Source organism: Mandrillus leucophaeus, unplaced genomic scaffold (genome assembly GCF_000951045.1).
Source record: "Mandrillus leucophaeus isolate KB7577 unplaced genomic scaffold, Mleu.le_1.0 Scaffold1173, whole genome shotgun sequence".
Lineage (NCBI taxonomy): Eukaryota > Metazoa > Chordata > Mammalia > Primates > Cercopithecidae > Mandrillus > Mandrillus leucophaeus.
In genome coordinates this window covers 179,105-191,900 of record NW_012100021.1, presented here as the reverse complement: position 1 = coordinate 191,900, position 12,796 = coordinate 179,105, and the positions used below count along the sequence as shown (strand labels likewise).

Here is a 12,796-nt window from a genome sequence, read left to right as displayed (position 1 = left end):
AAAAAAAAAAAAAAAAAAGGTAATTGATTTATTTTTATCTTTACATTTTATCATTGGGTTTTTGAAGTAGAGTTTTTTGAGTTGTTGCAAAGTATGCTTAATGCTGAAATTTTTTAACATGTTATCTTTGTCTCTCTTTAGTCCTTAGGAAAAAATCTGGATGGAAAACTACGAGTGATTCACTGTGACTTCTTTAGAATAGATCCTAGAAGTGGTGGAGCAATAAAGCCACCCGCTATGTCTTCTGAAGGGCTCTTTAAGAATTTGGGAGTAGAAGAAGTTCCTTGGACAGCAGGTCATTTTTGGAATCTACTAAAGCAAATACCTGGAGTTTGCCACGTTTCTGTGCAGTATATCTGATTTGTTGATGAAATTTGTGTTTTACTTGTTTATTTTCTGAGATGGAGTCTTGCTCTGTCACCCAGGCTGGAGTGCATTGGTGCGATCCTGGTTCACTGACCCTCTGCCTCCAGGTTCATGTGATTCTCCTGCCTCGGCCTCCCGAGTAGCTGGGATTACAAGTGTGTGTCACCACACCTTGTTAACTTTTTGTATTTTTGGTAGAGATGGGGTTTCACCATGTTGGCCAGGCTGGTCAACTCCTGCTCTCAAGTGATCTCCCTGCCTCGACTTCCCGAAGTGCTGGGATTACAGGTGTGAGCCACTGTGCCTGGCCAAATTTGTGTATAATTTATATTGTATTAATACAATTTATGAGCAGATGCTGTAACTCTGAATATGGCATTTACCTCACCTGGACACAGACAACCAGTTTATTTCCCCAAAAGTCAAGTTCCATGCCAAGGAAACATATTGAGGCTTAGTTTTTATTGAAATAAACTTGAAATTGATATAGTTTGTTAACTTAGTTTGTCTCAATAAAATATGGGCATAGAACAAAATGCTAAGAACTTTATTCAGATCTTTTTGCTTATATTTCTAACAGGCGTCCCTTTAAAAGTATTTGGAATGTTCCCAAGTAGAGGTGAAAAAAGGGCACTTTGGAAACTCGCATATGACTTGTATTCCTGTACTTCTATCTATAAATTTGGACGAATAGAAATAAATATGTTTATTGGTGAAAAAGAATTCCAGGTATGTTATTAACAACCACCTGTGTTTTGTTTTGAAAGAGTTCTGTGATTTTTCTCTGAGTATTCTTAATCTGTGCAATTTTAATTTAGGGGTCATGACATTTGAGGGTCTAAGATTGTTTTTAAATTCTGCAGAGTAGTCTTTAGACTCAGGTTACTTTTTCAGTGTACAGTTGAGTAGTTTTAAGTGCATTCCCATTGTACAACCAATACCATCATCCGTCTCCAAAACTTTTCATCATCCCATAGCAAAACTCTGTACTCATTAAACACAAACTCTGTGCTTCCCTCTTCCTGCATCCACTAGTTATCGTTATTCTACTTTCTGTCTCTGTGACTTTAACTGTTCTCTTTACCTCATGTAAGTTTACAATATTGCTTTGTGTCTGGCATATTTCACTTAGCATAATGTTTTCAGGGTTCATCCATGTTACAGCATGTGTCAGAATTTCATTCCTCTTTAAGGCTGAATAATATTCCATTCTGGCCAGGCACGGTGGCTCACTCCTGTAATCCCAGCACTTTGGAGGCCGAGGCATGCTGATCACTTGAGGTCAGGAGTTCGAGACCAGGTTGGCCAACATGGCAAAACCCCATCTTTACTAAAAGTACGAAAATTAGCCAGGCGTAGTAGTGCATGCTTGTAATCCCAGCTACTTGGGAGGTTAAAGCAAGAGAATCACTTGAACCTGGGAGGACGAGGTTACGATAAGCCGAGATTATGCCGCCGCACTCCAGCCTGGGCAACAGAGCAAGACTTTGTCTCAAAAAAAAAAAAAAAATCCATTGTATGTGTATACCACAGTTTGTGTGTTCATGTATCAATGACGTTTAATTGCTTTTACCTTTTGGCTGTTGGGAATAATGCTGCAATGAACATGAGTTTACAAATATCTCTTCAGGTCCTTTGAGTGTACAGCTAGAAGTAGAATTGCTGGATCAGATAGTAATTCTATTTTTAATTTCTTGTGGTTTTTTGTTTGTTTGTTTGTTTGAGATAGAGTCTTTCCCTATTGCCCAGGCTGGAGTGCAGTGACATGATCACAGCTCTCTGCAGCCTGGACCTTCTGGGTTCAAGCGATCTTCCCACCTCAGCCCCCGAGCTGTGACTGCAGCCACATACCACCAGGCCTGGCTTTTTGTAGCAATAGGGTCTTGCCATGTTGCTCAGGCTGGCCTCCAACTCAGGGACTCAAGCAGTCCTCCTGCCTCAGCCTTCCAAAGTGTTGAGACTACAGGCGTGAGCTACTGTGCCCAGTCTGTTTTTAGTTTTTTGAGGAACCATCATACTGTTTGTTATCCATCGTGGATGCACCATTTGACATTGCTACCAGCAGTGTGCAAGGGTTCCCATTTCTCCACAGCATTACTGAGAGTCGTTTTCTGGGTCCTTGGTAGCACCTCTCCTAATGGTGTGAAGTGGTATTTCATTGTGCTTTTGATTTGCATTTTCCTAATGATTAGTGATGTTGAATATATTTTTATGTACTTACTGACTGTATGTCTTTTAAGAAATGTCTGTTCAAGACGTTTGCCCATTTTTAATGGGTTATTTTGTTTGTTGCTGAGTTTTAAGAGTCCTTTATATATTCTGGATATTAATCTCTTTTCATACCTGATTTGCAAATATTTTCTCCCGTTCTATGGGTTGCCTTTTAACCCTGTTACTTGTGTCCTTTGATGCCGAAAGTTTTTAATTTTGATGAAGTCAACTTTGTCTCTTTCTTCTTTTGTTGCCTGTGCCTTTGGTGTCATACGTACCTCAGCGGTCCCCAACATCTTTGGCACCAGGGACCGGTTTTGTGGAAGATGGTTTTTGCATGGACGGTGGTGGGGATGGTTTCGGGATGATTCAAGTGCATCACATTTATTGTGCACTTTATTTCTATTATTATTACATTCTAATATGTAATGAAATAATTATACAACACACCATAATGTAGAATCAGTGGGAACACTGGGCTAGTTTTCCTGAAACTAGATGGTGCTTCTTGGGGCTGATAGGAGATAGTGACAGATCATCAGGCATTAGATTCTCATACGGCCTTCGCAACCCAGATCCCTCACATGCGCAATAGGGATTGCGTTCCTGAGAATCTAAGGCGGCTGCTAATCTGACAGGAGGTGGAGCTCAGGCGGTGATGTGAACAGTGGGGAGCGGCTGTAAATACGGATGACGCTGTAAATACGGATGACGCCTCGCCTGGTCACCTGCCGCTCACTTCCTGCTGTGTGGCCCAGTTTCTAACAGGACGTGGACTGGTATCAGTTCGTGGCCTGGGGACTGGGGACCTGTGTCGTAGCTAGTAGATCATTGCCAAATCCTGTGTTGTGAAGGTTTCCTTGCGTTTCCTTCTGAGAGTTTTACAGTTTTGGCTCTTGTTTAGGTCTTTGATCCATTTTGAGTTAATTTTGTTTATGGTTTCGGCGTCCAGCTTCATTCTTTGATCTAGTTTTCCCAGTGCCATTTGTTGAAAAGACTATTCTTTACCCCCATCAAATGGTTTTGGCGTTGGTGTCAGAAGTGATTTGACCATATGTGTAAGAGTTTATTTCTGGGCTCTATTGTATTCCATTGATCTCAATATTTGTCCTTAGGCCAGTACAACACTGTCTTACCACTGTTGCCTTGGTAAGTTTTGAAATCAGAGGGTGATTCATCCAAATTTATTATTTTTAATGATTGTTTAGACTATTTGAGTTTCCTTGAGATTCTATATGGATTTTAGGATGGATTTTTCTGTTTCTCCAAAACATGTTAGGATTTTCATAGGGATTGCATTGCATCTTGAGATTGCTTTGGGTGGTAGTGGCATCTTAACAGTATTCAATATTAAATCTTCTAATCCGCAAACATGAAATGTCTTTCCGTTTATTTGTGGCTTTTGTTGTTGTTGTTTTCGTTTTTGTTTGACACAGGGTCTCACTCTGTCGCCTGGGCTGGAGTGCAGTGGTAGGATCACAGCTCACTGAAGCCTTGACCTCCCAGGCTCAGGTGATGCTCCCACCTCAACCTCCCCAGCAGGTGGGACTACAGGCATGGACCCCCGTGCCTGCCTGATTATTGTGTTTTTTGTAGAGATGGTTTTACCACGTTGCTCAGGCTGGTCTTGAACTTATGGATTCAAGTGGTCCTTCAGCCTCGGTCTCCCGAGGTGCTAGGATTGCAGGTGTGAGCCACTGTGCCTGGCCTCCATTTATTTGTGTTTTTAATTACTAGCTTTTAAGTTACTTTTGGTGCTATTGTAAATGGAAGTGTTTTTCTAATTGTCCGTTGCTAGTGCATAAAAATGCAACTGACTTTTGTGTGTTTTTGTATCCTGCAGCTTTGCTGAATCTGTTAGGTTTTTTTGTTTGTTTGTTTGTTTTAGACTGAGTCTCGCTCTGTGGCCCAGGCTGGAGTGCAGTGGCACAATCCCGGCTCACTGCAACCTCTGCCTCCCAGTTCAAGTGTTTCTCCTGTCTCAGCCTCCTGAATAGCTGGGATTACAGGCACGCACCACCATGCCCAGCTACTTTTTTTATATTTTTAGTAGAGATGGGGTTTCACCATGTTGGTCAGGCTAGTCTCAAACTCCTGACCTCATGATCCGCCTGCTGTGGCCTCCCAAAGTGCTGGGATTACAGGTGTGAGCCACAGCGCCTGGCCAGGTTTTTTTTTTTTTTTCCTTTGTTTTTAAAGAGACAGTGTCTCACTTTGTTGCCCAGGCTGGTCTCGAACTCCTGGACTCAAGTGATCCTCCTGCCTCGGCTTCCCAAAATGCTGGGATTGCAGGTGTGAGCTATCACACTCAGCTGAATTTATTAGTTTTAACAGGATTTTTTTAATATTTAAGGGTTTTTTTAATTAATTTTTTTAACTTTAAAACATTAAAAAAAATTTTTTCAGAGACAGGGTCTTGCTCTGTTGCCCAGGCTTGAATGTAGCGGTATGTTCATAGCTCACTGCAGCCTCAAACTTCTGGGCTCAAGTGATCCTCCTGCCTCAGCCTCCCCTGTAGCTGCGACCACCTGTGCGCACCACCACACCCAGGTAGTTGTTGGTTCTTGTAGTGATAGGGTCATGCTGTGTTGTTCAGGGTGGTCTTGAACTCCTGTCTTCACGTGATTCTGCTGCCTAGGGGAGGCAAGTGCTAGGATTCCAGTTGTGAGCCATCACACCAAACCTCAGATTTGAGACTCTGGTTTTAATTCTCTGTCATGGAAGGTCTTTCTGACAACCTTGATATTGCTGAGTGTCATCTTTCTTTTCTGCCCAGAATGTTTCATGTTATTAATCTGTTAATCCGGTTTAACGGAAATGCTTATTTGTCTCTATCGTTGCCCATGCTGGAGTGTGCTGTCGATCGCTTTCACAGGCACAGTCTTCTCACACCGAACCCCCGAACTCCTAGACTCAAGCAGTCCCCTTGCCTCGGCCTTTTGAGTAGCTGGGACTACAGGTGCACACCACTGCACCCAGCTTTTTGTATCTAATTCTAGTTTTCTCTGCTTAAATTTCTAGATGCTATTAAGATAGTACTATTAAGATCTGATAAGATTAAGATTTGTATAATGCATATTTGTATTGCTATGGATTAAGATAGTGGGGCAAAAAATGAAGGGACGATTGGCTCCCCCAGACCTATTTAGTAAATACATATTTACTAGCCATGGAAAGACAGTGGGGGCCTCAGGACCTTGAGGCTGCGCATAGCATACAATATTAAACAAAGGAATGGCAAGGAGAAAAATAGGAACTACTTTGTTAGATTCCTGCTGCTAGGATTATATTCCAGTGGCCCATGCCTCTTCTGCCATGGACCTTTCCACACGTGGTTTCTTCTCTCCGGAGTGCCTTCCCATTCTCTGAGGTAACCTCGTCCTTTCGGGTCAGCCTTAACACTCGTGTTGTTTTTTAAGAGATGGGGTCTCGCTGTGTTGCCCAGGCTGGTCTTGAACTTCTAGGCTCAAGCAGGCCTCCTGCCTTGGCCTCCCAAAGTGCTGGAATTACGAGTGAGACCCCTTATGCCCTACTGTTGCCCCTGCTGGAGTGCTCTGGCTCTCACAGGCACAGTCACCGCACACCGAACGCCCAAACTCCTGGGCTCAACCAGTCCCCTTGCCTCAGCCTTTCCAGTAGCTGTACCCGGTTTTTTGCATCTAATTCTAGTTTTATTTTCTTAAATGTCTAGATGCCATTAAGATAGTCCTTTTTTTTTTTTTTTTTTGAGACAGAGTCTCACTGTGTCTTCCAGGCTGGAGTGCAGTGGCGCGATCTCGGCTCACTGCAAGCTCCACCTCCTGGGTTCACGCCATTCTCCTGCCTCAGTCTCCCAAGTAGCTAGGACTACAGGCGCCCGCCACCACGCCCGGCTAATTTTTTTGTTGTATTTTTAGTAGGGATGGGGTTTCACCTTATTAGCCACAATGGTCTCCATCTCTTGACCTCATGATCCGCCCACCTCGGCCTCCCAAAGTGCTGGATAACAGGCGTGAGCCACCGCGTCCGGCCAAGATAGTCCTATTAAGATTCAACATTTGTTTTTGATTGATTAAAGATGTATATAACATGCAATTTTTATTTTCCTTTTACTAGAAACTAATGGCAGATCCCCGAAATCCAGGCTTGTATTATGTATTAAGTGTTGTCTGGCAGGTAGCTTGTGAGATTAAAGTTCTGCACATGGTGAGTAAAATCTTTCTATTTAAAAACATTTTTCTTTAGAGACAGGGTCTCATTCTGTTGCTCAGATTGGAGTGCAGGGGTGCAATCATAGCTTGCTGCAGCCTTGAACTACTGGCCTCAAGTGATCCTCTCACCTTAGCCTCTGGAGTAGCTGGGACTACAGCCATGCGCCACCATGCCTGGCTAAGTTTTAAAATTTTTTTAAATATTGCCCAGCCTGGTCTTGAACTCCTGGCCTCAAGTGATCCTTCTGCCTTAGCCTCTCAGATCACTGGGATTATAGCATGACCCACTGCACCTAGCTCTAATTTTTATTTTTTTATAATTTTTTATTTTTTTGAGATGGAGTCTCACTCAGTCACCCAGGCTGGGGTGCAGTGGTTCGATCTCGGCTCACTGCAAGCTCTACCTCCTGTGTTTAAGCGATTCCCCTGCCTCGGCCTCCCGAGTAGCTGAGACTACAGGCGTGTGCCACCACACCTGCCTGATTTTTTGTATTTTTAGTAGAGACGGGTTTCACCACATTGGCCAGGCTGGCCTTGAACTCCTGACCTCAGGTGCTCTACCCACCTTGACCTCCTAAAGCGCTGGGATTACAGGCATGAGCCACTGTGTCTGGCCATGGCTCTAATTTTTAAATTGTTGCAATGTGGATCTTAGCGTATTCTCTTCACTGCTTTTGCCTGAGAATATTCCGAGGTCTTCAGTCCGTGCTCCTTGCTGTTTTTTTTTAAGCTCAGGAATGTTCTCTCATTTGATTTTAGCTTTTGTTCCAATTCTTTTTTTTTCCCCTCAAAAACATTGGAGGTTCTTCAGTGGGATCTCTGATCCTTGTCTGTAGTGTCTGTGATGCTCTCGTCATTTTTCTCCATTCCCAGAATCTCTTCACACTTAGTCTTCACGTCACTGATTCTGCTTTCTGCCCACACTGTCTATTGTACTCTCAGTACTAGAGTTCTTGGTTTCTCTAAAATTCTTCCTCACCCACTGATCTTGTCTCATTCTGTTGACTTTCATCTCAAGCCTTCTGTCCTGGTAGCTTTCAGCTGGTTTCTTCAGAGAGGCCCTCTGAGGACTTTAGCTTGCAGAATAATGTTTTTGTCTTTTTGTTCCCTTAATACTTGTTTTCAAAGGTCCTGTGTTAGGTTTCGCCATTTGCTAAACTCCAGCGAGGAAAGGTCTTTCTGGCCCTGACATTTCTCAGCGCTTGCTCCACTGCGTATCTGCAGCTGTAGAGGAGGTCGTTGAAGTCCATTCCCAGTGTCTTGTGGGTTTTCCTCCACCGTCCTGGACGAGGGGAAAGCTGCTGAGGCTCGACCCGGCGTGTGGGAAGTGGCCATACCCATTGTGCACGGCTGATGGTGCTTTTCTTCCCCCACTTAAAGTGACATTCCCGGGACTGCTAGGAATTTCACAGTTTGGCCCCAATTATATGTTTTATTCCACTCTCATTGCCCCTATAGTTAATAATAAATTACTGTTTCGACAGTAGCCTTTCAGACCTTGTGTTCAATATTGTTTAGTTTTTTAAGCCTATGTCAGATCTATTTTAACCCACTCTTATTTGGAATTTAATATGGGTATGGGTATGTATAGTTTTTTTAACAGAGAATACTTTTTCGGGTGGATCGGTTTTTTATTTTGAGACATGATCTCATTCTGTCAACCCAGGCTGGAGTGTACCGGCACAATCCCAGCTCACGGCAACCTCTGCCTCCCAGGCTTAAGCAATCCTCCCGCCTCAGCCTCCCAAATGGCTGGAACTACAGGCATGCGCCACCACACCCGGCTAATTTTTGTATTATTTGAAGAGACAGGGTTTCACCTTGTTGCCCAGGCTGGTCTCAAACTCCCGAGCTCAAGCGGTTCTCCTACCTCAGCCTCCTAAAGTGCTGGGATTATAGGCATGAGCCACTGTGCCTAACCAGATCATCTTTTAAAATTAATTGCCTTATGCACAACATTCTATTACGAAAGATAGATACCGAAAAATAGTGATCCATTTTAAAATTGACACTAGGTTTTTGTTGTTGTTTTTGGATAGGGTCTCACTCTGTTGCCAGGCTGGAGTACAGTGGTGCACTCTTGGCTTACTGCAAACTCGAGCTCCCAGGCTCAAGCACTTTGGCCTCCCAAAGCGCTGGGATTATAGGCATGAACCATAGCACCCGGTCAACACTAGCATCTTTATTTGTGTATTTCCATGTATGTCCTAACATATTCAAATAGTTTGATTAATAGGCTTTTCCACTAAAATAGGGCAAAAAGAAATCCTCAGCATTAATCTACTATGCCTTAAACTGCTGATTCTGACTATGATATGGAAATGTTCAGTGGTAAAAATTGTAACAAATACTTATTTGCATAATTGCATAAAGGGCGAGTCATGTTTAATAAGGAAAAGAAGTACTAGTATTTGGGTAGACTTTTGATCCTCCTCCTCTCTCAAAAAATTAAGGAGAGATGTGTATTATTTCACTATAACATGTTTTTCTTAAATCCAATTAAACTGACCATTCTCTTCTTTAGGCAAGGTGTTTTTTAAGGAAGAAATAATTTGGGGCACTTTGACCAAGGAGAAATAAAAGATGTTGTTTTGCTTTGGTTTTCTTCCCTAGGAGCCTTGGTCGTCATTTGATGTATACACCCGAAGTGGGCGGCTGGAAAACACAAAGCGTAAGGCAAGAAGAAAATAATACCTTTTCCTTTTTCTCCCTACGCGACATATTTTTTATTTTATTTTTTAGGACTATTTGGTGGTCTGTATTTAACTTTCTAATTTTGAAATATCTAGAAACGTTCTTAAACATATCTTACTACTTTTAATGAATCGGAAGTGTTTTAGAGGAGTTTTATCAGCTGTTATACAATGGATGCTGGCATAGTAGTAGGCTTAAAGACAGAATTTAAGTTCTCTTCTTATCTCTTTTGAAATGAAGGTACATCTCAAATTTGGAAAATAAAATCATTTTAATATTCATCTAATTTGATTAATTAGAATCAAAATTTTATGACTTATTAATCGATTAGAAATTTGTGATATTCGAGGTCAAGAGATCGAGACCATCCTCGCCAACACAGTGAAACCCCACCTCTATTAAAAATACAAAAATTAGCCCGGTGTGGTGGCGCACGCCTGTAGTCCCAGCTACTCAGGCGGCTGAAGCAGGAGCATCACTTGAACCTGGCAGACAGAGGTTGCAGTGAGCCAAGATCGTGCCACTGCACTCTAGCCTGACGACAGAGTGAGACTCCCTCTAAAAAAAAAAAAAAAAAAAAAAAAAAAATTGTGATATTACTACTTTTATTACATGGTTGAATTCACTGATAGGTACTTCTTGATTTTTACCCAGGAGTTAGGCCTTTATTTTTGTTCATTTTTTAATCTTTGTATGTAAGAACCAAAGGGACAACGTTATAGTTCTCCATTTAGTTTATCTCAGGGCTAGTTTTGAAATTCTAATAAAATAGCTAAAGTTTCACAAAATTTTTTGACTCAATTCAGAAGTTTTACTTTAGAATTAGATACCTGTCTTTAAGGTTTGGAGCTTAAAAAAAAAAAGAATTAAATGCTAACGATGGCCTAATCTCAGCATAACAGCTTAGTCTGAAGACCCTGTTGGCTTGCTTGCTTATGTTTTTTTCTCACACTTGGCACTAAAGGAAAAAGAAAGTTATCAGTTTTCTTTCATTGATGTGATTTTAGAGTGATCAGTCATCATTGTGCTTTTAGTTCTGTTTGACTATTTATACAGCATATTTATGTGGTCTCAAAAAACACAGTAGGAATAATACATTTTTGTCTAATACAGTACATTTGGATGCTATTGGGGACTTATCCAAATATTCCACAAATGAGCAATCCTGTGTATAACAAAGTTTCTCAGTTTTTCAGCAAGAAGATGAAAAGCTTAAGTTTTTTGGCCAAGCTTAAAAATACAAACTTGGCCTGGCATGGTGGCTCACTCCTGTAATCCCAGCACTTTGGGAGGCCAAGGCGGGTGGATCACAAGGTCAAGAGTTTGAGACCAGCCTGGCCAACATACTGAAACGCTGTCTCTACCGAAAATACAAAAATTAGCTGGGTGTGGTGGCGTGCACCTGTAGTCCCAGCTACTCAGGAGGCTGAGGCAGGAGAATCTCTTGAACCCTGGAGGCAGGAGTTGCAGTGAGCTGAGACCATGCCATCGCACTCCAGCCTGGGTGACAGAGTGAGACTCTGTCTCAAAAAAAAAAAAAAGTGTTTGTGTATGTATATACATATATAAACTTTTAGGGTTGAAGATGAAATAAGCAAATGTCATATTTTATGACGGAATTTATTTTAGATATTTCACATCTATCTTTGATGTCATGGTGCTCATATTGTTATAAAAGCAGTTTGAGACATTTAACGGGTTTTTAGAGCCTATCATTTCTATCCAAGTTTTGTTTGAGACTTCTACTTTTTTTTTTTTTTCTTTCTTTTTTATTTTATTTTATTTATTTTTCTTTTTTATTATTATTATACTTTAAGCTCTAGGGTACATGTGCATAACGTGCAGGTTTGTTACGTATGTATACTTGTGCCATGTTGCTGTGCTGCACCCATCAACTCGTCAGAGACTTCTACTTTTTAAATATCCAATTAAAAATGTTAGTCAGTAACTTTTTTTTATCCTTTGCATCCAACGGTGATGTTTTATCTCGAATATAGCAAGGACTCAATATATGTTAATGCCATGTTTGGGATTTTTTTTTTACTATTAATTTTAATTTTTATTTTTTTAAATCTTTTTATTTTTTCGAGGCAAAGTCTCATTCTGTCGCCCAGGTTGGAGTGTGATGGCACAATCTTGGCTCACTGCACCTCCACCTCCCGAGTTCAAGAGTTTCTCCTGCCTCACCCTCCCGAATGCTGGGATTACAGGCATGCTTCACCACATGGGGCTAAGTTTTGTATTTTTAGTAAAGATGGGGTTTCAACCATGTTGGCCAGGCTGGTTTCGAACTCCTGACCTCAGGTGATCCGCCTGCCTCGGCCTCCCAAAGTGCTGGGATTACAGGCGTGAGCCACCACACCTAGCCTTTTTTTGTTGTTAAAGACAGTGACTCACTCTTCTCCCAGACTGGAGTGCAGTGGCGCGATCATGGCTTACTGCAGCCTCAAACTCCCGGCACTCAAGTGATCCTCCCACTTCAACCTCCCAAATAGCTGGGACCACAGGCGTGCACCACCTCGCCCAGCTAGTTGTTTGTTTGTTTGTTTGTAAAGAAGGTGTCTCCCTATGTTGCCCAGGCTGGTCGCTAACTCTTGGGCTCCAGCAATCTTCCTGCCTCAGCCTCCCAAAGCGTTGGATTGCAGGCGTGAGCAACCCGGCCTCGTGTCTGGGATTTGATTTTACCCTACTTAGATGTTAGTAAATGTTACTGTTTCTCGGACGTTGGCCTAAGACTCCTGGATCAGACAAAGGATGTTGTGTGCCTCTCTTCCTGTGGAGTGATTTGATAGGGCTCAGTTGGATGACTTGCATTTAGTGGATTTGCTTTACAGCTGAGAAGTACAGAGCTGGGGGATCCAGGTCTTTTTTTTTTTTCTTTGAGTTAGGGTCTGGCTCTGTCACCTAGGCTGGAGTGCAGTGGTGTAATCTCGGCTCACTGTAAACTCCACTTGGCGGTCTCAAGCATCCTCCCCTCTGAGCCTCCTAAGTAGCTGGGGCTACGGGCATGCAACACCATGCCATGCCAATTTTTGTACTGTTTGTAGAGACAGGGTTTTACCATGTTGCCCAGGCTGGTCTTGAACTCCTGGGCTCAAGCTATCTGCCCACCTCAGCCTCCCAATGAATCCATCTTTCATAGCAAACATTAAGCAAACCTGCCCTTTTGTTTTTTTAAGATAGAGCCTGGCTCTGTCGACCAGCCTTGAGTGCAGTGGCATGCTCTCAGCCTCCACCTCCTGGGTTCAAGCCATCCTCCCACCTCAGCCTTCCAAGTAGCTGGGACTACAGGCACACACTGCCACACCCAGCTAATTTTTTATTTTTTATAGAGA

At 42.4% G+C, this 12,796-nt stretch overlaps 1 protein-coding gene across 1 annotated transcript in view; it reads left to right on the top strand.

Annotated features, from left to right (window-relative positions):
• Positions 1-12,796, top strand: part of TFB2M (transcription factor B2, mitochondrial) — a 24,968-nt gene that overhangs the window by 7,416 nt on the left and 4,756 nt on the right. The window contains exons 3-6 of the mRNA XM_012000944.1: positions 142-295; positions 947-1,095; positions 6,673-6,762; positions 9,381-9,443. Of these exons, the coding sequence (XP_011856334.1) occupies positions 142-295; positions 947-1,095; positions 6,673-6,762; positions 9,381-9,443 (456 nt within the window). The remainder of the gene's footprint in view (positions 1-141; positions 296-946; positions 1,096-6,672; positions 6,763-9,380; positions 9,444-12,796) is intronic.